This window comes from Leptosomus discolor, chromosome 4 (genome assembly GCF_034619465.1).
Source record: "Leptosomus discolor isolate bLepDis1 chromosome 4, bLepDis1.hap2, whole genome shotgun sequence".
Lineage (NCBI taxonomy): Eukaryota > Metazoa > Chordata > Aves > Leptosomiformes > Leptosomidae > Leptosomus > Leptosomus discolor.
Window position 1 is genome coordinate 5,318,277 of NC_141394.1, and position 26,190 is coordinate 5,344,466.

The window sequence follows — 26,190 nt, forward strand, 5'->3', positions numbered from 1 at the left end:
GGTTCTCCTCAGGAGAAAACGCAAGACTTGCTGCTCCTGTGGCTTTGAGGTCACTGTCATATCTGTTTGTTGGGTTTTGTTATGTTTTTTATATGTGGCTAATCGTACCTCGTAACGCAAATTTCTTTAAAACAGGTTTTTGGATTAACTTGGTTTGTTAGTATAAGCAAAAATAAAGAATAAGAGCCCTTAACTTTACTCTTTGTTGTCTGCATTTTCAGTTGACTGAATTATGACTTGCATGTAGGGTTAAAAGTGCTGTCTTCTTTATTTCAGGGCTCTAGGGGAGGATGTTGTCTCTTCTGACATCTTGCGATTAAGATACCTGAGAACAGGTTCCGTAAGAATCCCAAGTTCCTGAAGAAGACACTTACAAATGTCTTGAAATAAGAAGCTGTAAACATTAGGTTTTCTCTGTTGTCTATACTGCATAAGAAACTATAATCTGAAGCACTTCTCGGACACTCACCCAGATGTATGAAGTCTGCAAAGCTCGCTGTCCACGCTGACCGTTTCTTAGCAAGTGGTACTTAGCCACGTTTGTGGTATGTATGTAGTGCTCTGAAGAAAAATCACTGTCTTTTATAAAATTCCCAGAAGGAACACTTTATTGTGGACAGCCTTTTCTGGCTATATATCCAGAGAGATTAATGCCTAGAGTTAAAAGGCATTTAGTATACACTGAAAAGTTGGCTTTCCCACAGTTTTTCCAGATGTATTGTCTCCCCTGTATACTGGGAACACACGCAACTGCCTAAACTACAGATGCAGCCATGGAGCTGTATGAACTTCTGAGCCATACGAGAAGTGTTGTTGAGCGTTGGTATCAGACACCGCTTCATGATGTCAGCTGAACTGTGATTGTGCTGTGCTAATCGTGATAAAGCATACAAATGGAGTGACACCCTTCCTGAGAAGAGGCTGTTAAGTATTAGGGGGAAGGTTACCTGATTACCGTAACCTCTGTCAAGCTCTGTGCAGAAGACTTTCTTTTTCCCTGTGCAAGATGAATGCGTCTCTCTCCCTGCTCTGAGATGTTGAAGGTGTACTGCTGTTTATGACAAACCCAAGAGAAGAAGCTTTATAAAATGGCTCAAACCAGCTTGCTGCAGGGAAAGCAGTTTTACTGTAGGGAGTGGGTTTTCCACAAGCTTCAGCACTGCCTCCAGGAGAAAGCTAACTGCAGCGGTAGTGCTGCCAACAAACCATCTCTTGTAGCGAATTCTGGGAATAATACCGGTGTTGTCACTGGGAAAGGAGCTGCCTGGGGTGTATTGTTGGTAGGAGGGCCCGGTAGTGGGAAGACGGCTCTCTGTACTGAGTTACTGTGGCCAAGCTCACCTGCGAACCTACAAAGAGGCTTACATCGTCAGGCTCTAGCCTTCCATTTCTGCAGGGCCCAAGACTCTGACACGCTGTGTGTTGGAGGGTTTATTAGAGGTTTAGTTGCACAAATCTGCCGCAGTGGACTGATCCAGGGATATGAGGACAAACTAAGAGATCCTGCTATTCAAAGTCTCTTGCAACCCGGGGAATGTGAGAGGAACCCTGCTGAAGCATTTAAAAGGTAAAACCAAAAAAAACCCAAAAAACCCTATCGAAAATAAAACCCCAATAAAAAAAAAAAAGCTGGCTTCTGTTTAGGTCTTCCTTCCAAAGAGTCTGCGTTGCAGACAGTTTAAAACATGTTTTGTTTCCTGGCTTGTTATCTCTGTCAGAGCTTGCAGACCTACTGTGGAAAAATCTTAAGTTTGTCCTTATAGCTGACATAAATAAATATTGACTTTTTAAACAAAAGTTATTATTAATAGTGAATTTATTTATGTTTTGTATATAAATACCCTCAGTTGTAACCAGTGTTTTGGAAAGACTTTAAAATAATTTGCTTCAGAGTGGAAGATGTCTAGTCAGTGGCCTTCATGTGCCATGAAAGCAGGGCAGTTGTCCTTCATAGATCCAAAACAGACCTTACAGGACCCTCACAAAGGCTTCCAATATCATGCTCTAAGAAGAAACTGGACTAATGGATCTCTGGGTCTGATCCGGCATATCGGTTTTATGTTTGTCTAAAAATATGTGGTAGGAAAATGTCAATTAACTCCTTATGGTACTTCTCACAATATGCACAGATTATGTCAAATCTTTGTTGCTACTTCTAAAATAAGTACTCCAAAGTGTTGAGTGGATCAGAAATTTACCAAGAGGGCTCACCCTGTGCCTTAGAAGTTTTGTCAGCTATCCCAGCTGAATGGAAATATTTATTGTTTTACTTAGTGTTTCCTAACAAAGCAAAGTGTCTTCAGTATGTCACTGAGGATTTTGTTTCTGTTAAGGATACTAATGTGTAAGTAAGAGTGTATATCCATAGGTGATTTAGAACAATGCCTTGAGTACAGCCTTCACAAGCATGTGTCTATCATTCTTTATTCCTTTAGGTCACAACGAAGGAAAGTTCAGAAAGGATAAGGCTTGTCTCTAGCAACAGAGCTTCCAATTTATTGTGTTGACAGTATAAAACTTTCCTGGAATATTAAACTGAAGTTCTTTAGTATGGTGTAGTGACGTAACTGTTTGTGTTACTTCAGGGTTTATGGGATGATGTTTGTAGTATATAAAAAAAAAAGCCTCTTTTTTTTTTTTTCCTGACTGCTAAGAGTGGGTAAACAAGGACTGAGGTTGAGCTCTAGTGCTTGCTCATAGTATCGTGGTGGTGTAAAAGAGCCTTCCAGTTCTGATGGCCGTTACGTCCTTGCCCGTTGAATAAACAGGATGCACGTCTACGTTGTTCTCAGTGTAGTGTCTCAAAACAAATAGTCTAAACCAAGACTGGGTTTGAATTTTTTTGTTTGTTTGTTGCTTAGTGAAGATGCAACTTCCAGCAGCTATTAAAGGCCTAATTTCAGAAGTATTGAGCCTTCTCAATTTCTAATGACTAAAACCAGGGTGAAATTGTCTATAAATGGAATAGCAGACTGGCCATCTAGCTTTAGGCAGTCTTTTAAAGTCATGGAAGTGGATTAATTTGGTGAGTAAGAGCCCATTTCTGTTTAAAAGTCTATTACAAGGAAGTCTTACTAATTTAGTACAGGAGGCTCTCTCTAAGAGCTGGAATCCATCCTCTGTTCTAAACATGATTGCCTTACTCCAAAGAACAGGAGTTAGGTAAATGTCTTCGGAGAAAAAAGCAATATAGAAATATAAAAGATACTTGTGAGTCAGACTCAGCTTTTTAGACAAGACTGCTTTTTATGAATGCAGGGTTATGAATGCAGGGTTTAGTGATGAGCTGAGTATTTAGGTCAATATACAGGGCTCTTAGTTTTGTACTGGAAAAATAAAATACAACACAACATCTGGTACTAGTCTTTCCGTTCTCAAATTTTGCAGTAGTGATTGTGATCTCTTATTATTACGCTAAAAATACTTATGTTGTAGTACAACAGCTTCAGCAGATTTTATTTTTTTTTTTCCTCTTGTTGTACTCCCTTGCTGCCCACCAACCCTGATCTCCTGCTCCCAAAAGCAGCTGTGGTAGATAGTCTTCATTCTCATATTTCAGATTTAAGGGGGATGAGGTGTTAGAGACAAGGTGCTGTGCTGGGAATATAAGTTTTCAGCACTGTGGCAGGGGACCAGGAGATGGCTGTTGACAGCAGTTCCACGAGCTTGTTCTGCTGCCTGTACGATACGCTTACTGTCCACAAACAAGAGGAACTTGGCAACCCCCTTCCCGCCATCAAATCCCTCAATCGTTTGTTACCTGAACTTTTGTTAATATATAGAGCATGCAAGAAACGTTTGACAAAAATATAAGTTAGTATTTTGTGTGGTTTCTGACACTTCAGTATTCTGGTCCTGGTGTGTTTATGTATGTGTTCTGTTAAGTGAAAGTTGTTGTAATGTGAAATGAGTTCTAGGAAGACATAACAGCCAGCTGATTGCTTTTTGCATTGTGTGAAGGCACTGATCAGTATAAAGCTCTCATCTCAATGCTCCATTGATTTTTACCTTGTTTTAATTTATTCAGTAGAAGAGGGGAAGGATCCTTCTTTAAAGACATTGTGAAATTTTTGCTCTGCTTTGCAGGGCTGCTCTAGACCCAGCTATGCATTCATGGCCTAAAATGGAAAGACTTCTCTTCATAAGTGCTAAACGAGATTACACCATTCTATTTTTGTGCTAATTGTCCTAGAAAGAGGAAGAAAACCCACCACTTCCTAATGCCTTGTAATCTGCCAGTTTGTAAACAATATAAAGTTCATTAGTTAAAACAGTGAATCTTTTTCTGAAGAATGTTTATTAACAGCAACCCTGATGATCATAGTGATACATGTGCAAGTGATGACCCAGAGAGTTAAGACTTTTCTCCTCCTGTTTGAATGTCTTCTCTTAAAAATTTCTCATGTATTTATAATCTTAATGTGCCCTAAAAATTCTTTCAGAGGCAGACCTTGCAGATTTGAAGAGCTGGAAGGGCTGATCTATACAAATGCGTTTAACAAGCATTTGTTGCTGCACTGACAGCATGTACAGCACCGCTTCTGAGGCACTTTTCTCACAGTACTGGAGCAAAAAGCAGTCTTAAACATAAGGGAGAAGCCTCACATTCAAATTTTAAGGGGAAAATGAAGCAGAAATTATAAAGGAAATGGCAAAGAGTGTTGCAGACTCCAAAAAGAAGAAATTATGTGTTAAACTGGAAGAATTTAATTGAAAAGGTCTATTAGGCTATTCTTCCCTATTTAAATAGAAAAGTCAAAATCAGAATAACCCAAATCTTACAATACTATATCTGGGGTTGTGAATGGGGCTTGGTTTGGTTTTGCTGCAGCAAGTTTATACTTCGAGCAATTGGTAGGGATGCAGGCAGCTACCGGTGATCCAAGGCTGTGAGGACATAGAGGAAGACTCTGATATAAACAGTGGACAATACTGAAAAGTAGTCTGTAAAAAGGCATTTAGCTTTATGATCCTGGTTTACATTTCTCAGACAAAGGGGATGACATTAAGCACCTTCAGACAGTAGGTGAAAGCATGTTAATTCCCACCTGTTGTGCCGGTTAGGGTTCGTGGTGGAAGGCAGAGCTTGGTTAATTCACAGCCCAGAAAGTGCACGTTCCTGGAAGTGTAGATCTAGTTCACCCTGCAGAGTTGATTTCTTTTGCAGCCATTGGTTTGAGTTGGAAAGACTTCCATGACAGGTGCTCCTGAGAAAGTTTCAGAGAATTTAGAGGTAGAACATGTCTGTTAAGTAACCTAATGCTTTTAAGCTTGTCCTAAGCTCACCTTTAGTGTGCTTTGTTCTAGTACAAACTGAAATCAAAACTTGAATTTTGCTTGGGTGGATTGCTGAAATGAATAAAAGTCTGAAATCAATAAATCCCCCCAAAACAGTGAATTTCTGCATCTCCCAGCCAGTTGGTGCAGATGGAGCTGATTTGCTGTCACTCACAGGTGAAGGTTCTTGCTGCCCTCTGCATTCAGATCTTGTGAGACTTTTCACATACTTACTTCTCACATATTGAATTTGGGGTCAACGATTTTCCAAGTGTTTTTTTACTTGTTAAGTGTCCTAAAACTTTATTACTAAAGTATTTTCAATACAATTACTTTAGTGCAAGATGGTCTGATCAAAGAGATTTTTATCGGGGGGAAAAATGAAGCTATGAATTCAGTTTTCCACTTATTTCCATTGCTGAAATAGCCTTCCTGTGCAAGCAGCTGTCCCTGATCAGTAGGGACACAAGTAAAGAATAATTTAATAGAAAAAAGAAAAAGCTGCTGAACAATTTTGTGATTGTGTAAGAACTTGATAGAGGTTTTCTCAAGCTGATGTTGGATCTTATTCACCAAAAATGAATATAGTGGAAACGATGCCCTGCAACTTAAGTATCCTTTTTTTTTTTCCAGAAAGGACACCAGATTTACTTCTTTTTCGATGCCTGCTGTGCTAAATTCTGTCTTCACAGCTTTTCTTCTGTTTCTGACTCCCGATCTCTGCTACTCATATTTGAAAAGGGAACCCCCATAGAGTTAACTAAGCTGGACAGTTGACAAGAGGCCTCTGCACCAAAACTTTTAGCAATAAAGAATCGTTGGCTGTTGCAGTTTCCCCACACCCTAGTGCTCTGTGAAGCTGTACTAGGTACCTTGCGTGTGATATAGTTCCTGCGTGTCTGCGTGCACAGCAGATGTGCGTTGTGATGGAACGTGACCAATAACATTGAGTGCTGTAAAAAGGGAAGCAGTCTTATAGTTCTGTAGAATATGCAAATATCTGTAGACTTGAGTGTAAAAAGTGGGAGATGTTGTGTAAGGTTTTATGCTGACTGCGAGTTTGAAGTAGGGGTTTATGTTGATTAAAATTGAAAGCCGCCTTGTATGAGTCATTCATTTGGGCAGCATTGAAGTACAACAAATCTTGTGCCAATAGCTGTTATCTATGTAAAGTTACTTACGTGTTTGGAGGAGAACTCCAAAGGATCGAGCCTCTGGTGTTTTGTGTTTGGCAATATGATGGAAACCTCATCAACAGCAGAATTCAGAGTAGAAAAACTAGGATTGTTGACCAGTACTAACAAGCATTTCCTTCACCTGTATTGGCTTTCCATGCTACCAGTATTTTTCTTTTTCCTTCCCTGTTTTCCTCAAGAGCAGTGTATCATCGGAAAGTTGCAAATTCCAGGTGATTGAGAGAACTTTCACCCTTATCTAAAGGATAAGGGGGGAAAAAAGTTTTATTTCAAGTTCTGGATTGTTTGTTTGACAATGTAGAAAAACACAGGTTTGTTCAGCAAATGTTCTGTGACTGTTATCCAAGGACTTTAAATCTGCAGTACTGAAATGCCTTTTTTTTCCATTTATTTAGCATAGATGAAGGAACAGGTTTAGAAATTGTTGTATATGATAACAGATGAAGTGTGAAGAAGCTGTTCTTTTTAGAACTGCCTGTATGATCTCTGGAGCCAGTAATATAATTAAAGTTATCGTGGATTGTGTGGGCTTTGTTGAACAATTAATTAGTGAGCTTTTCACTGTTTTGGAATAGCTTATTCTTAATTGCAAAAACTTAAGTGTTTTTTTGGAGTAAATCTGAGAAGTTGAAGGCCAGATCCTCTTTAGATCTTTCCTTTTTCCCCCACCCCTTTTAACTGTTTACTTTTGCATTGTCTTTAGCTAACAGAAGGTTTCAAATCCACTTTAATGGCTGAGGCCAGAGATTAATTACAGTATCCTGACTTTCATGGGGTTAGTCTTTGATACTTTACCCTACAAACTTTTGTGTTCTCCTTGCTAGTGAATTAACCACAGTACATGCTTCTGCTGCTGTTTGCAGCACCCAAAGTTTTGTGACTGATGTGAAAAAAAGCAGTATGAATTTTCCTCTGGAGGAGGTGAGGTGGTAGCGTGTGTTATTTGGGTTACTTTTCTCTTGCTTTTATATTTATTTTTTTAAACGAAATGCGTTTTATAAGAGACTGTTTTAACCATGAACTTAGGAGGGCTTGAAATAAAAGATGCACTCAGAGGCAGCACATTGGAGACAGTTACAGATGCCTGGGCTTGGGCTACTGGAAGCTCGAAAGCTGCTGGGATTTCTATCAATTTATTCTCTAAGACATTAGTAATTCAGAATTTGTCTTTTTATAGAAAAGAAATGCCTTGACTTTTCTCACCCAAGTCTCAAAGACTGCCTGGAAGTGATCTACATCTTTTTCTCTCATCTTCTCCTTTCTTCTGGGAAGGGTTGCTTCACAGCCTTTCCCTCTGCTTCTGCAGCTCCGGTACAATCTTGGTGGCTGTAGCTTCGCGATGGTTAAAAGGATGGTGTGGACATAGGTCCTGTCAGACTCTCTAATCTCGTAGAGATGTAAATGGTAGAAACAAAGCCATGGACTAACTGTATCCTGTTCCATGTGAAGAAAGATCTGAATGCATAATGAATTAATTTACAAGACCCTTTAAAGAAGAAAGTTGTTCAACTTCCAGTGCATTTATTCCTTTATCACATGCGCAAGTGACTGATTTTGACCTTGAGAGGGAAGGTTGGAAGGGAACCTCAGAAAATCAAGTCCACCATCTCCTTCCCCAGGCAGAAGAAACCAAGTCCGTTTCTGAGAGATGCTGGCTTCATCTGCCCTTATGCTTCCCAATTCTTATCAGAATCACGTGTCTCTAGCGAGTTGGGTTTTTTTCTTGCTATAATCTAAGCTTGTTACTACTTATGGTGTCCTCCAGAGACGTGGAGAATAGATTGATTCTTTCCCTTTTGGCACAGCCTTTTACATATTTGAATACTGCTTTATTCTCTTTCATCTCGTCTTTAAATTAAATAATTCCAACTTGTTAGTCTTTCCTCAGAGGTCACACCTAAGAATGTGACATTAAAAAACTCCCTTAGCTAAATAAAGTTTTCTATATCTAAAGGGAATTCTTCTTAGTAACATTTTAGATGTATAAATATGCAACATTCTGCTTCTGTACTTTCCCAGAATTTTGTTTATTCCTACATCTTTCACTTATGCTTGACTAGAATCCTGAAGCTACTTGGATCCTAGCCCAGAGGAGCTTGATCTGGTACAAGATTGAGTTCTGCTTTTAGTGGGAGCCATAACCATTTTCAGTTAAAAGCAAGCTCATTTGAGTTAAAAGCAAGTTCTTTTGTGTTAGGCACGTTTTTTGTAGACTTCCTGTGGTGCATCGGTGGGTTGTTCAAGATCTCAGCACCTGCAGCGTGCCAAAGAAGTGCAAGCTGTGCTCTAGCAGGGGAGGTCCTTGGTGGTCTCTCCCACATAGTCTTCTGCCTGTTTCCAGTCTCAGTTTGAGATTCCACCACGTCAAGTGGCTGAGGTGCTTTTTCATTTGAAAAAGTTTACTCCTATGGATTTAATCAGAAAGACTGGATGGTTTTACAGTCTTTAGCTCCCTAGTAGATTGATCTTCATACTGTGGAGACTTACACTTGGTGATTGTGTAGCAAGAGACATAAAATAATAAAAATAGCAAACAGACTTCACAGCGCAAAGCCTTTTATGGCTCTTTGTAGGAAGCAGCTGCGTGTAAGCTGGTATCTGCAAGATCAAAAGATCTTCTGAGATCTAATGAAGAAAAATGGAGAACAAGACAGCCTGTGTGAAAGTAGTAAGGAACAGTGCAAAAAATGTGTTGGCTGAACCCTAGTACACCACCACATGGAGACAGTACTGTGAACAACTACTGTGTATTAATGCTAAATGTGTGGTAAAATGCTACTTTTCTTCATTGTAGCTTACTAGTTCCAACAGTTCAAGTAATTATGAATACAGGTTCTGTGCTGACTTTCACTTTGTGTGGTATGAGTCTGTTAAATTATCAGTGTTTACATATTTGTCATGTATATTATAAGGACTTCATATATACTACTAGTATATAAATTTGTCTACATTGTAATTTATTCAGTAAGATGATTTATTTTATACTCAATTATAGAGGCAGGACACCGACCGAAAATCGTGCCAATTCATAGGTGAGATGGGTAACTATTTTTGTAAGACCACATACAAGAGGTTAAAAAGAATCTGCCAATTTGGCTTCTATTTCCATCTCAATGAAAGTGAAGCTGCAGAAGGTAAATTGGTATTTCATAAACTTGCTCTTGTGAGAGTGTCTTGACTCTTGAGGAAGCTTCTGATTCCTAGTATGTGCATGTAAGGTGTAGCTGATGCTTCAGACTTTTAACTGACGCTAGGGTTCAGAGAGTATGCTGTGTTCTGGTGCTCTCTAGACTAGAAAGTTGAGCATTGCCTGAAGCTTAAGTACTTTGTGGCGTGTTTCTCTTTAGGCTTTTCCCTTAAATCTGTGGAGTTAACAGGTCACATAGCAACAGTTAGTGTTTCTGCAAGAGCAAGCTGTATGTTGTTCTTTCATTGTATGGAAGCACTGCATACAGACCGAGCATAATACCATTTAAGGTTTTAACCTTTTCAGTTTAAATCACCATAAGAAAGTTTCCCTAAGGCGTTTTAATAATGACAACTTACATAGACCTTTTTGTCTTCTACTTGTATAGGCATTAACATTTTGCCTTTAATCTATGTGGCTCAGTCTTAAACCTTACAGGTTTTCCTATAAGCTGTTTAGTTAGATGAACCTTCATAGCAATTCTCACTTGTTAATTATTTCCCTTCCCTCCGGTTTTCTATGCACATGTTCATAGCTTGTGCAAGGGTTTAAGTTTCTTTTCTTTTCTTCCTTTTTAATGAAAAAATGAAAAGGATTTGGTGGATTGTGAAGTAGAAAGGACTTAGTGTGTTTGATGTACTGGTGAAAGATAGTATTGAAATATCGCCTCCTGAAAGTGTGAGTTGAAGCAATGCATTGAAGAGGTTTCAGTTTCTTCTGCGTGATGTGCACAGTACACTGGGAGCGGTGAGAAGTCTTCTGTCCTTGTCTAGGAGCAGGAATGTTTTGAATAGTTAATGCAGAAACACTTCACGATTGAAGAATTACTGCTCAAGAAGAAATAATTAGGAAAAAAGCCAAGTGTGATGAAAAACAATTGAGAAAATAATTATGCTGAAATAAGGGTTGAGTTGTTTACAGGTGTTCAAAGGTATTGCAGAGGAGATGCTGCGAAGAATGTAGGTGGGTAGGTTCCTGGTGCACTTGATGGCATTGAAACGCGATGGGATAGCGTGAAAGCAGAACTGAAAATGAGATCAAGAAAAGAAGGCAGATGAGGAAACTTACGCAGCTGATGAAGTGAAAGGGGCAAAGCAATTGCAGTCAAAGTCCTCTTCGTGTGGCACGTTTGCAGATACCTTCACACAAAGCAAGGACCAAAAAGGTCTGTGTTGTTGATAGAAGGCGATCAGACTCCTTGGCTCAGCTTTGGGTGCTGCCGTTTAAATTTAGGGGAGTAAGAGGAAGAATAGGAATAAAGGATCATACATGAGTGGACTTCTGGTCTGCGGCCCATCAACAATGTCTTTTCTTTGGTTTTTCTTTTTGTTTGTCACATACAAATAAGAGTTGATAATACTGGTGCGTGTGCAGAGAAGGGGAGATGAGCATCTGGCTGCACAGATGCGAGCTTGTGTGCTGAAGATCCATGATATCTTAGTAGACAAAAGGCATTAAGAGGAAGGGGGCATGGCAGCATCTTATTTAAGGTTATTTGAAGAATCATGGAGTCCTGCAAGAAACAGAAAACTGTTCAGAAGCTCTAGGCTGGTTAAAGAAAATACCAGCAGTGTAGGGATGACAGTAGCGGGCAGATATGAATGAACCTCATGAGGAAAAACTGTTAAGAATGGGATTACAGCATGATTTCCGTCTTAGAGCAGTTAATTAACAAATCTTGGTTTAACTGTATTAGCTGTCCTGCAGGGATGGTGAACATGGTACAGTCACTAAGCTGCCTATCCTTTTCCAATGCTTTCACGGAGTGAAGTTCAACAGGACATGAGGAAAAAAGCTCTGTTTGTCAGTAAAGCTGGTCCAGGATAAGAGAGATTTTGTCCTGGATGATTTTAAATTACCCCGGATTGGCAAAGGAGTATGAACTCTGCCTTTTCTCACAGAGGGAGACTTCAGTAGTCAACAGCACAAAGAGTTTAAGTAAGAAGAATGTTACGAACTCTGGTTACGTTGCGTTGCTGCTGCGCTGGTGGACGTGCTAGCAGTGGTACCAACACATGTTCGTTTTGACTAGTCTAGAAACACTTCAGTAAACTTTCCAAACTTTTACTGCATTCCGTTGATGATTGCGTGCGTCAATTTGGTTTCAGTCGCTTTGCTTTGTATTGGAGAGTGTTGCTACATCCTTTGTTTCAGCTTTGTTCCACTTACTTTCTCTTAAAAAATGAAGAAAAAAGATTATTTTTTTTTTCCCCAGAAGATTTGTAGCAGGTACTGCACATTCACATTAGTTTGATTTTTATGACTTCAGATATTTTTTTCATTAGTACCTCCTATTTCAAATTATGACAAAGTTGCCATCCAAAGTAAACATTTTGTGTATAAAATTGTTGTGGGAGGGGAAAAAAAGAGAAGGATGTAGTTTCTGTGACTTGTTCTATTGTACTTAAGGCTAAAAGTAGATCTCACTAAATATAAAGCTATAGAATCAGTTCCAAAGCTAAATGCATCACTGCTGTGAGATAATAGAATCAGGTTCACTTGGTGCTAACCTAACAATGTTTTTTAAAGTAAATTACAAAGAAGGTACAGAAAGGATCAATAGGAGATTTACAGTCAGATTAAGAGAAATTGTATCAGCTTGGGGCCAGGGGAGGAAAAAAACCCAAACCACAAGGTAACTAATATGGACCCAGAGTGATGCACGAGGAACATATGCTGTGGATTCTACTTTGGGGAGTGTGGGAGGATAATTTTGAATGGGACACGTGAAAGCTGCTCCATCTGTTCCCTCTTTTAACTAAGACAGTGCAATTAAAGGTGAGGATAGTCCCTTTTATTTGAGAAAATAAGATGGGAAAAGATACCTGGTAAGGCAAACATAGGAGGAAAGTTGTCTTAAGTGCTTGACTAGTAAGGCAAAATCTTAACAGCTTTTCATCTGGTATTTGTGCAGAGGATTTTCTGAAAATGAGGTTGGACAGTATAATCCTGCAATCAGTTCAACAGTTGAAGTGTGGGCTGCTTTATGATGATGTGCAAGAAATGAGAAAGGCGGGTATGGAGCAACTTGGTCAGGGAATGACCAAGGTTGCAAAACGTGCATTGTTGTTTATCCTGGTTCTTCCAGGCAGGCAGTTCAAGAACCCGCTGTTCTGAGGAAACAACTTGCTGCTGAAATAGCCACTACGGTGCCTCCTCTTTGTGCTTACCAATCAGTAATGTTTTTTTTTTGTTTGTTTTGGAATCAAATGCCTAGGAAAAATCTAATTAATTTGGGGATTCTCAGACTGAACTGCAGTAATAAAAGGTGTCTGGGTTTGTATCATGTGCATTATGCCATTGTATTTTGTTACACGGTCATGGAATAATAGAAGGTAGGGCTGTCTGGGCAGTGAACTAGAGTACAGCCTGACAAAAGCCACACAACTGAATGCATTCAATGGAGTTTTCTACCTGTCTGTTCTGGGGGGGGGTTTTGTTTGGGTTTTTTGTGGCTTGTGTTTCTCTTATGTTGACAAATGCAGTCGTATACATGGAAAGCAATATCTGTTTCTTCAGCTGTGGTCATGCTCTGCATAAATCAAGACAAAAGAAAGAAAAGGGTTTTGTCTGTCTCCAAAATGTAGAATAATACCAACAAATTCCAATGCCTGTAAAGCTACAAGGATTTTGATTCGGTTGTATATTAGTGTGTTCAGATAACACCGCTCATAGAAGAAGATATATTTTTGTTTAACAAGTAAATACTAATTTTTGTATGTCTATGGAACCAGGTAGTGAATAAGGAAAGCTGAAAAGACTGTATATTTCACTTTGCCTTACCTGTGGTTTCATAAATGACTTAACATTAACTTTGTGATTTTAATACATTCTGTTGCATATATAAACGTGTTAGTTTTCTTGTTGTGGTACCCCGCTCCTACGTGTTGCATTTCAACCACAGATTTCTGAATATTTACAAAGTTGTTGTCCTACCTTTACAGATATAGAAAATAAGGTGCAGTATAGGTAATTCTCTCTCTTCAACTAATACTAGTTTTCAGTGAGTCTGATCTGATGCTTTCACCTCATGCGTTTGGTGTAAAGTGTACTTTCTTTGACACCCTCTGCCTTTTTTTTTTTGTTAAGAAAGAGATTGAGTTGTGGAAGCAAACAATGAGAATTTAATTGATGCTTAATACAAAGAAAAGCAGTGATTTTTTTACCCTAATAAGAGAGCTTTAAAACAACACCTGATGGATGACAAATCCCAGGGGTAAATAGAAATAACAGCAACTTAGACAACAGCTCAAGAACTGAGGGTGGAGGAGGAGAGGAAATAGGGTTATTCATATAGGGTCATGGGACGGACAAAGAGGAAGATAAGTGAGGTGGTAATCAAATGCCTTAGGTGTCTTTATACTAATGGAAAAAAAGTATGGGGTGAACAAGCAGAACTGGAAATACTAGTATACAGTCAAGATTGATTTAAATGCTCTGGAAGATCTGTCAGGATAACTTGCAAAACTGGTATGTTTAAAAAAAAAAAAGTACTTCGTTTGGTAGTTGCTTTGTATGTCGTATACTTGCTTGTAGTTCTAGCGTAAACTAAAGAAGTTAAAGCCACTGAAACATCTGTGAATAGAAGATATACGTTACATGGGGTGATAGGTTTTCATGTGTGGTGTCTACTTCAAGGTTCGTTAGTAAAATGTTATTTTTTATGGACTGTAAATAAAACTACCAAGTACCCTATTAGACAGTCTTGTGTATCTAAAAGTTTAGCTGCTTTAGCAGAGTATATTGGTTGTCAGTGACTGATGAGAGATTCTCACACCTCTAAACCATGTCTTTCTTAAAATACAAATGTTTTGTTCTACCAAACCAGCAAGATTAGGTAAGCTAAGCTTCTTTAAGATATCAGATGGAATTATCCAAGGCATAGAGTTTGGATGATAATGTCTACATAGTTGAAAATTTTGAATAACAAAACAAATAGGAGGTGGACATCAGCTGGGGAAGCCTGATGTAAGCAGGAGTCTGTCAGTGACCCTATTTCTAATGTCAAAGAGGAGAAAATAGCTAGTGGGAAGACATAAATTTGCTTTAATCGTATTGGAAAGAACCAGCTGAGAAAATGAAAGACAACTTTTGGAGACAGTGACTATGAAATGATCTTAAATGCCTGATGTTTAAAAGTGCAGGAGAAAGAAGGACAAAGTAAAAGCAGTGGACTTGGAGATACTGGTGACCTCGGATAATTTGTGGGTAAGATCCCATGAAGACAAGTATAATGAAATGAAGGAATTAGCTGGAAAGAACACTGATGTCTCAAAGCAGCATATTAAATGTCCACTTCAGTGAAACTGAGCTCCTCATCGTTCGTGTGTTAAACACAAGGAGGGAGACTGTAGAAAAAAAGCAGATCGACTACTGAACATGAAAGTAAAAGAGTGAAGATGAGGGCAAAACTGAAAGTTCGAGGTGCAGCGTTCATGTTTCCTGCGAGGTGTGTTTTGTTTGGTAATAAGAAATAGTTCCATACGTAGCAGAAGAAAGACAGTGTCTACCAAGTGTTGGTGTGCTGTTTGCTGGGGAAGAAAAACTGGTAGCACTGGGAAAGCTAAAATGTGCGATGCCTGTGTATATTGCCCTTTCTTAAAACCAGTAATTTTGCAGTCAGCTAACATAATTAAAACTAACAACAAAGAAGTAAGGTTACAGAAAAACACAGCCCCGGCAAAACCCAGCAAACAGAGAATAGGTGAGATGTTTTCAAACCATTCAGCCTATGAACTGTTACTGATAAGCTTCAAAGGACAAGTTATCTTTATTGGGATAGATAAAAATGCAGACTGTAAAGAAAAAGGTGGATATTTAGTGCCTTGCTTTAAAAAGGGACAAAAAAGGCGCTGGGGAATTAAAACTGTGTCAATTGAAATGAAAAATGCCAGAACAAATAATCAAACTATTTGCAAGCAGCTGGAAGGTAAGGAAGAGTTGAAAAAACAGCTAATGTGGTGTGACATGGATTGGTTTTGAGGAATCTAACTTTTGTAAGAGACAAAGTAGTAGTACTCATGGGTAAGGGATAACCATGAATCATTTTGACCCCAGGAAGGCTTACATGAGACTCGTGCAAACAGGCTGTGTGCGAGGTAGAACTGTATTTGCCTACGTGCAAAACAGTTGGGTAACTGTACTTGGAGAGTAGTTATCTGTAGTTCACTTTCAAACTGACACAGAACATCATGTTGGGTTTCATAGAGGTGTGACCTGCGTCTGTCTCTTTTCGGCGTGTTCCTTAATGGTCCGGCTGAGTAGAGGGAAGTAGTTACAAATTTTGGATAATGCTGGCTCCTTGTAATGACCCTTGTGTTGTCCACGGGACAACAAGAGCAAGACGTACAAGGTGCAGCAAAACAGGTTAAGGTTAGACACACGGTGGGGGGGAAAGGGGAAAACTTCCCAGTTGCAAGAATATTAAAGCACTGGAATAGATTGCTTGGGGAGACAGAATATTGATCAGTGGAAGTCTTTAGGAGTGCCTTGACTACTATCTCTCTGGGATGACAGATGTATGGCTGATCTGGCGGGGAAGTGGACTAGATGACCTCACCATCACTAAAAAAAAAAACCTGAGAGAGTTTGTGTAGAATAAATTACTATTTTTATATTACGTGTTCAGGAAAATGTTTGCATTGTTTTCTGTGCTCTCTTCCTCTTTCCCTTTGGTAGAGACGCAGATTTTTGTATGTCAGACGGAGTAGTTTAGAACATATTGTATATGTTAGCACATATGGCAAATATATTCCATTTTAAAATATAGAGAGAGAGTCAACCTGCTCATGGTAGCAGGTGTGAATGGTTTTCAGCTACAGTTGTCTGTCCTTTATGATAGCAGAGTTGTTTGCAAACTGTTCTAGGCAGTCCAACTATTAGATCAAAATATTTGCTCTTAAGGTTTCCGTTTCCTGAGATTTCAAGCAAGTCCACCAGTAGATCTGCTGGCAATGCTTTATAGACAAAAATCACCTATATATTTGTATGAGACAGTAGGAGTCTCTAATCAATTCACAGGAGTCCAGCATTCTCTGTTTATGTGTGACCGATGGCGCTGGTTCTGCGATAAACTCTACTTTTGTCTTGCCTGATGCCCTAGAGCTAGCTTTTGTGCTCTCCTTGTGGGACTGCGAGCCTGCTGTACAATTACAGATAAAATTCAGGTTGCTACAAGACATTGCAAAATCAGGTACTGAATTGCACAAGACTTGCCTGCTGTTTCTAATTCACTGCTGCTGAAGAGACCAGACCCTAGATTTGCATCCATGTACTGCACCTAGAGCTTTCCTAATAGGTGATTATCAGGGTTTGGTGTTGTTTTTTTTTCCCTGCTTTCTGCCTCTTCACTCATAAAGCTATCTGTAGGTGGGTAGAACTGCTAGAGCCAGTTTGTCTTTCTGTGCAACCTGTAAATACGTCATTTACTAGAAACAATAATCTGTATTATACTATAGTCCATGAGTGTGTATAATTCCAGGATTGAACTTTGCCAGAAAGTCATAATCAGTTGCAGTACACTTTATCACGTTGAAAAATCACAGAACAGGTACCTCAATAACCTGATCAAATCCCTCGGTATGTGCACAGGCGTGCACACATCAAACTGGGTCACTTCGCTTTCGCCACACTTTAGCCATATGTCTTATTTTGCAGCTTTTTAAGTCTAGAAGTGTTCTATGCTTCACAGCCCTTGTATTTCTCACATGTTTCCACTGTTAGTTAGAGGTCCCGTGTTTATGTTTTTCAGGATGTTATTACCAGTATGAGCAGCTGGGCGATTAGTAAGGAGCAAAGACCTGTGTTGCACATGTATATAATGCCAAGAATTGGGGTGATGCTGTACAGAAAGCAGCTATTGGACTTGACGGTTACAATTTCCCTTTTAATCATTAGCCAGAATGTGTTATGAGGCAGGAAAATAAACTGTTTACTGTCAGTCATCTGTAAGACATAAATGCCTTGTCATAGGACAAAGTAAAACTCGCTAATCTACAAGCAGTACTGCAAGTAATTTGTAAAGATGCTCTGGCTTTTCTTTCTGGGTGAATACAGGTGCTGAAAGTGTTCTCGGAAAGAAGGTAATATTTCATCAGCTGAGCAGCAGGAATTGTCAATTTTATTAGAAGTGAAATTTACCTTTTCTTCTTTTACTGTGACCTATGCCCCATATGCAGTTTGGAAAACAAAAGTCAGCTACTGGTGTACGTCTGTCTTTGCTGAAGCTTCTAACAGTCTTTAACAGCTTTATCTTCACTGGTTTCCTTCTTTTAAATGCAAATTCGAAACTGGAGGGTGACAGCTTTAACAGATTATACTCTGCTAACCAACCCCTGGATTATTACAATACACAAATGAGCATGTGTCTGTAAGCTCATGAGGTGGTGGGGTATTTACTGTCGCTTGTGAGATTTTTTTCCTTAGGTACAAGTAATTAAAAAAATAAGAGTTTCACACATTTTTTTTTCTGTTCTTGCACATTTTAAAGTTTTTATGGTTATTCCGTGAGCAGAGTGGAAGTAGTGAAAACCCTATTGTGTATAGATTTGTGCCCTTGGGTATCTTGCAATGGCCTGGGCTCCTCTCTGTAATGTGTCTATAACATAATTCCTCCCCGTGTTGCTGTCATGCAGCACCTCCAGGTCTTAACTGTCCTAGAGGGCTTTCTCCTTCCCTGTGTGTCCCTCGGCAGTTGGCCAGGCTAGGTGGAGCTTCTGCTGCACGTGATCTAGAGCTGGCAGAGGCAGCATCAGGTTAGAATTTTTGCTAGGTCTTTGTGTGTGTTTTTCAGGCAAAACTCCCACTACTTCTTACATTGCTGTCAAAAATTACTACAACTTTATGTAAATATAGTTGGTTTATTTACAGTTGCACTCTGTACTTCATTTTCTGTATTTTCTGATAAAACAAACAGAAATGAGCGTTTTAAATTGCATGGTAAACTGCCGTGATATATCATGTTGTAAACCACTTGTAAGAAGGAAGATGCTTGTTTGCTTTTTTGAAGATTGAGACTAGTATTTGAAGAATTGTCAATTTTGTTATACATAAGGTATTGTTAAACTCTCTCCATGTAAATATATATATATACACAAAGATATCCTTCCAATATATGCATATAGACATATTTCTCTGTTACTTTAATCTTTAAATGACCAATTTCCTTGTAAACTCTACAAGGCATTCAGATCTCATACAGAGGACAGCACTGCATTGTCTCTCTCATGACTGTTTTATGAAGTTCTATTAGCAAATTTTTGCCAATGGAGTAATAAATTGATGTAAAACTCAATGTAACCTCGATTGCTGATAGCAGTTGATCAGCTCCATGTTGCTGGTAATCGCCAAACCTATTCACTATCCAAGGTGAATTATGAATATATTTTTTTCAGCATATGTTTACAATACTAAGGCATTACTTCAATTCCAAGGAATTACCATCCTCATAGAGTTTGCAGCTATTTTCTGTTATGCTGTGCGACTGCCTGCTGCCACTTCTTGTGACTCAGAACAGTGGCATCAATATTAACTTAATCATAAATATCGCATATGGACTGTCTCACTGGCAGTGAATATTGCTTTCCTATTTGAAATACAAATAGTCTTTAGGAAAGAAGACATTCTGCGGGGATGTCGGCCAGGGAGGTGCTGGTGAACTCATGCAGGAGAATGCCAACTTGCTAACACTTCAGAACTCCCCAAAACAGAGAGGGGTGAATGAAGCAGAGCATAAGGGCAACCTTACCTGACAGCATTAAACATCACTCAGAGCATTCAGCACCGTCTTTAGAAACCAACTTGGGATGTTTGCCTTACTTTTCTTGTGCTCATGTCCTGTAGGGCTGTGTGTTAACTTGCAGCACTGCCCATGGGAGATTGTTCTTTCCAACCTGACAAAATGCAACAGTAAAAAAAAAATACAACCCAAAGAGCGGATCCAGCCCCGTTCAGGCTGATAACGTTGCACATGCTCCCAACCCCAGCAAGCACCCAGCACAATGCTGTTCTCCAGGTATGTCAGAAAAACTTAGGCAGGAAGAGGAGGACGACGTAGGCGAAGTCTGAGCATAAGCTAACGGCTAGTTGAAAAGTAATTGCTGCTGGTGGGCTTGGGGTCCTTTCTGGCTAGCCAGCCTGAAGCAATCCGTGTGTGGGCAGAAGCGTATCCCTGACCTCTTCGATAGTGTTGGCCTGGTGTAGAAAAGGGTGTGTTCTGCTGGGCTGAGGACCTGCTCGGTGGGCTGTTTGAGTGCTGTACCTCTGCGGTGGTACGTACGGCGTTTCAGAGGCTCACCCCAGGCTTGGTGAAAGTAGCAGCGAAGTTTCAAAGAGGACGGTGGGCTTCGCTCCGTAACCCTGGTGAAAGTGCTGTGGTTTCGGTCTGCCAATGCAAAATCAGTTTCACGTTCCACCGTTGTGAGAGTGCAGGGTGCGTGCCCGCTTTCCGCATGAATCCTGACGCTGGCTCCCGAGACAAAGATCGTCTCTCAATCACAGAATGTTGGGGGTTGGAAGGGACCTCTGGAGATCATCTAGTCCAACCCCCCTGCTAAAGCAGGTTCACCTAGAGCAGGTTGTTTCCTTTGAATAAAATGTTTGGAGGCATCTAATAGTTTAAAAGGAGGAGGAAAAGTTTTAACCCTTTGATAATTAAGGAAGGAAGGGGGGGGGGGGAGAGGCTAATTTAGTATGTAGGGCTTAGGAATATGAGAAATAACTGGTGAATTTGCTCAAGGAGTCTGGTGTAGAAGCATTTGCAAAAAAGCAGGAGGAAAAAGCAAAGAAGGCTGTTTGTGGGATAATGATTACTGTCTGCTTTCTTACAAACTTTCTTTGAAAAGAGCAGAGTTTGTAAATTCCTGACACAGACCTCTGGGATGGTGGTTCTTGACATTAGTGACTGAACTGAAATACAAGTTCTAAACTAACCTATTGGCGAGAAGGCGTGTCAAAAGGCAGTTTATTAAAGAATTGTCATACTGATGTAGAAAAAGAAGCCTAAGCGCTGTAGTAGTAGTTAAGCAGATTTCCAAATCAGTCGTTTCAGTCATGAAATTTGAAGTATTTTGTATTTTGCTAAAAGAGGCAGCGCCTCAACTCTTTAACAAATTAGGGAGGGAGGGGGTTGGGGTTTTTTCCTCCTTTTTTTTGCTTTTGTCTTCTGGCTGGCTTAGGAGATAAGTTTTATACGCTTGTTCTGTGTGTTTTTCAGTAGTGAATGCTAGCAGCTGGACAGAGAAAAGGGAGCCCTTTTAGCGATAAGCTACTGTAACAGGCATCAGACCATTTAAGTGGGGACATAACTGAATTTCCTATACACCAGAGACGATCAAATATGAGGAACACATTCATAAGAAACCGGGATTTATGACTTCTTTTGCTCCTAGAACCACTCATTAATTATTTGCCATGTGTGTGTTTTGCCTTTTTCTTTTTTTCTTTTTTTTTTATTTTAGCAAGTGTGTGCATTCCGCTGTGGCTCTCTTTTCAGCCTTTGTGGGCAACGCTGCCGTCTTTCTACTTTGTTCTGTTGTGTCTTGGTATTTCTGTGGATCCAATCTAAAAATCTCGGGGGTAATCATAAGCAGAACTTCAGCATAGTCTGTATATATTCCTTCCGTATGTGGAAAATCATGTTTGTGTGGGTTCAGTCAACTCAGTAGCAATCCTAAAGAATTCTGTGGGATGGCTCGTTGTTCTGAGGACTCCTTATTTGCTAGAATGCATGTAAAATGTCTTCACTCTGCATAAATAAGTCATTGCATTACATTGGCATTAAAATTAATTCCATCATTTAAAATAACCTAATTGTGCTGGTTTTTCTAGAGATTTTGTATTTCTACTGATGAGTTAATTTTGTTTTAAATCAGTTTCTATTTCTGTGACAATAACCACTCTTATATCTGCATTGGATGTAGAACTTATAAAGATAGCACTGTTATCCTGTCAGAAGGTAAAGAAAATCAACTAATCTTTTGAGAGGCGCTGTGCAAGTCAAGCAATCTGTTACAACAATCTGTAGATGAATCACCATTTATGGAAGTACTTTAAGACATTGTTAATTCCGTGTTGATTTATGTAGCTTTCTTAGGCAAGCAAGAAATTGAAGAGGAGTGGAATTGCTAAGTCGCATTATGGAAATAAACACGACATGACTGCTGGCAAATTAGCACAGCCTTACCTCTCTGAAAAGTTTCACTATTATGTGACTTGGTATCTACTCTGAACTCCAGAGACAGAAAATGCCTAGGAAGAACAGAAGTTTATTGCTTTCTAAGGACACTTTAAGAGAAAATCTTATCACTGTCTTGTCAATGCCACGCTTTTAATAATACTGCTGTAAGCTGGGAGAAGTCGTGCCTCATTTCTTATCTCTCTCTATATATGTATGTGTGCATATGTTTTTTCTAGTGGAATTTAAGTTATGTTAAGATTCAGGAATTCAAGTATTGTGACGTGGAAAAAAGCAGAGCACAGGGAGACAAAGGTCTGTGGAATAGCTTTTTACGAAGCATCATCAATCTATTAGGACTCTTTTGCCTGGAAAGAACTGGCTCAGGCTGTGGTACAAGTCAGAAGATCACAGATGGCATGGAGAAGGTGAATATGACATCATTGCTCAGTGTCCCTTCCGGTACAGATGCTGAAGGGTATCAAATGAAACCACGATGTTTTGGATTTTAAACTACGAAAGGAAGGGGTTTTTCCCTGCAGTGTGTAACTGAGCTGCAGGAGACCTTGCTGCAGGATGTTGTGGGTGCTGGAGGCTTGAGTCTGTTCATAAAAGACTTGGACAAAGCTGTGGAAGCGTGGTCAGTTAAGGGACTGAATCTCTGGTTCAGAAAGTCCCTGGAAGCACTGTGTTCTGCAGTCCCCGAGAGCTCTGGGAAAGTGTGGTTTAGTGCTTGTCCAGTGCTTAGCTCTTGCCCATGGTATTCCCAACAGGTAAATGCTGACACAAGGGAGTTGTCAGATGCTCCTAAGGTATTTTACAGGCATTTCGTTAGGGTCACACAGATTTTAAGTGAGATTTTAATTTAAGATACCATTACTATTTCTTCATTTCTCATAGTAACGTTCACACTCGAAAAGTAATTTCATAGAGAGAACTATGCGAAAAGAAAACTGGTTTTGGTAGAAAAAGAAATGTTGCAAGGAAAATGCCTTCACACAAATAGCTGAGGGGGCAAGGCAGCATTCTGGTGGGGGAAGGGGTGGAAAATGTGGTCATTTCCAACTGCCTCCTTTCATTGTGGGATTGGCATCACTTAGGAAAGTAATTTTAACCTTATGGCTACTTTAATTTCCTGTTCTGTAAATTGGTAGCTGCTTAACTTCCCAGCTTAGTGAACAGTGATTTTAGTTGTACTTCAGACATCTTCTGAAAGAGTAGCTCGCTGTGGAAGTACCAAAGAATTCTCAGTGGTCTTGTGCCTCTGAAAAAAAAAAAAAAAAAAAGAGGAGGATGGGGCAGTATTAGGGATTTAAAATCCATCTAGTACTGAATACTTTCAGAACACAAGTATTTTGTACTTCCTTTTCATCCCTTTGGGGAAATTTCTGCAAGTGCAATAGATCACCTAGTCTGCTCTGCTAGTCTGCTGTTGCTGTCGGACGTGAAAGGTGCACCACTCTGTTTCCATTTTGCATCTTTCTCAGCCAGGAAACCAGAAAATAACAAACCTTCCACTAACAGGGCTTGCGAGTTATTTCTGAAGCGGGTTGCGTTCTTCCGTTAGCAGGCGAGATTTGCCTCTCTTCCAATTTGAGTGCTTGGTAGGTAATAATGTGTTGGCCAAAGGCTTCTAAAGATAAGTGTGATCAGTAAAACAAATAAAAAAAAGATTATTGTGGTCTTGAGTAAAACAAAAAATGCTTATGATGTGCGTGCCTTCTGGACGTGTGCAAATAACGAATCTACAACAGAGGGTAAACTGTTAGTGACAAATTTTTCTCACCTTGGTTCATTTTCTGGATCTTTTTACTGTGAAGTCAAAGTTTGCTTGCCAAAGGTATTTAAAGATAACGTAGTCAGTGAAACTTAGGGGCCTAAACCCTAATCGGTGTTTTTTGAAGTTTCCCCCAAAAAATTAAAAAAAAAAAAAGATTTTTTTGAAGTTTCCCAAAAAATAATAGCATAGTGTGGAAATACTGGATAGATGGATGACAGTTATGTAGTAGCTATTTAAAGATACATGCAAGTGCAGAATTAGATATATTTTTAAGGAGTACTGTTAAGGTTGGCAACAATACATGCAAATTTAAGATTTTGAGCTGCACAATTAGATGCGTTGGTATAAATGCTGGCATCTTGAGGTTGTAGATACTCATTTTCTAGTCACGGGAGCATGGCAACTTCAATATAAGTAAAATCTAATACATCAAAGTCACTACTAAATGCCTCAGTCTGCTACTAAATTAATTTGCATTTAATTTGTGAAGGTATGGCATAAATTCCGTTCTTTGTAAAACTGTTATTCATTAAGACTTGAACTCTTTAAGCTTTGATGTTTCATATGTCTTTTATTTAGCCTTCTGTTTCATGACCAACTATTGTTCGCTATTAGTTTCTGATAAGCGATGCTAACAGCTTTGGCAGAGACAACAGTAATGAAGTTCTTAGATTTTAGGCCAAGTAGCTTCTTTCTTAGTGAAGCCACGTTTCTCCAAGTCTTCTAATCAGCCTTGAACAACACTACATCTTTTTAAAGTAGTGGTATAAATTATAAGTTCATTAAGAAGTAATATTGCCTAAGCAAGAATTACATCACTGACTGCGAAACTATCTCTATTTCTGTTAGTTCAGTCTACCTCAGTGTTTTCTGTGGTAACTATTTAAAAAAATTCCTTAGACTGTTTAAAAACTTAACTTTGCATTTTAGGTTGATCATGGCTTCAACTTGAATGACTGTATGATAGTCAACGTACCGTGAAATGTACTTAAAATACTGATTTTTGTTTCATGTTCCTTACAGGTGCATTCTGCTCCCTCTCTTGGGAATGAAGCCCCCTCAGCAGAGTCTCTTCCTGCTCGTAGATTCAGTTGATGAGGGCTGTAACGTTTCCGAGGGTGAACAGACTTCTACGAGTTTGTCTGGAACAATAGCGGAGCTTTTAGCTGGCCACTTTGAGTTCTTCCCTCCCTGGCTGCTCCTCCTGTGTTCTGCCCGTAAGCAGAGTAAGGCTGTTACAAAAATGTTTACAGGTGAGTACAGAGCACAAAGCAAGTGTTTGTTACCTCTGCCTGTTAACGAGGATGTAGTATTTACAAGACCCTCTGTGATGGGTGAAAGCACTGACGCACGCTTAGTTCTTAAAAATGACCATCACAAAAACAGTAATTCTGAAAAACACACGTTCCGGTTTGCTGAGGACTATAGAAAGCTTAAATCAGCCAAGTATTTTAGAGGTAAATTATGCCTTTGCAATACATCTGCAAAGAATATGGCTGGTTTTGTCTTACTTTGCTAGTTTTAAAAAGCTTTGAAACAGTGTAGGTGATGTGTAAGTACCGAAGTATGTCGGCTGCCTACAACCATTCCTTACAACCTCAAAAGATTTTTTTTTTTTTTTTTATCTCCCATTAAAATCTCTCCCCTTATTTTCAGAAAGCAGGGAATAATCTTTGAAGGTGGAACTTGAGAGGGGAACGACGTAGATGTGGATTCTTGAAGTATACTTTTGGCAAAGGTTGCACGGGGGAAAAAAATTCTTTACAGCTTCTTCATCCCAGGCTTTACTGTGTCATGAGAACATGTCTTGACTGTAATGGCATTGTTACTAGAAGATCTCTGAAATTTAATAAAGGGCAATATCTAGACTGGATTCCAGGCCTATGTATAAAGCCTGTGTGTATTAAGGACACAATTAGGACAAAAATGTGATTATAGAACATAGACCCATAGGCTTGCTCGTTTCCACAGTAGCAAAAGGTCAATGGGATAATTGCATTTGGGAATGAAGCGCTGTATTAATCAGTGGCAGACATGAAGATTGGTATTTGAGACTGTGTGAGAGCTAAAGGAAACTTTGGGGTAGACTCACAGGGCTCCTTTGGATGTTCGTGTGGGAATAGTTTTGTCAAAGCTTGGCTGATCAGATGCGTTGTCATTGCCAAAAAAACAGACAGAACTTTCTTCAGAGCAGTTTTATTTCCTTTCCATTGAATCATGTAGTGTTTCAGACTAGTCCTAAAAAATTGCCGTTGTCTTCTAAGTATGTTTCCAGATGGAATTCCTGACAGGACAAATCAGCAGAACTAATGGATATGCCTTTAAAATAAATTTAATTTGAATGAGTTAATTTCTCATTTCCACAGAGAATGACTTGATGAATAGCATAAAGGAAGTTGGCTTGTGATATTATAGTCCCATCTTCACTGTGGAAAAGGTGCAGCAAAGAAAGAATGAATCCCAAAATAACTGGATACAAATTCAGAAGAAATTTTAGGGTCTGTTTGGAGGAAGTGCTGTTTTATCCACTGTGAAAGAAAATTGTGACATTACAGCCAATGTGGCCGCTGCCCTCTTA

General features: G+C 39.4%; 1 protein-coding gene across 1 annotated transcript in view; it reads left to right on the plus strand.

Annotated features, from left to right (window-relative positions):
• Positions 1-1,079: 1,079 nt before the first annotated feature.
• The window catches only part of ANKRD50 (ankyrin repeat domain 50), a 35,953-nt gene continuing 10,842 nt past the window's right edge, over positions 1,080-26,190 (plus strand). The window contains exons 1-2 of the mRNA XM_009954091.2: positions 1,080-1,567; positions 24,636-24,865. Of these exons, the coding sequence (XP_009952393.1) occupies positions 1,089-1,567; positions 24,636-24,865 (709 nt within the window). The 5' untranslated portion in view covers positions 1,080-1,088. The remainder of the gene's footprint in view (positions 1,568-24,635; positions 24,866-26,190) is intronic.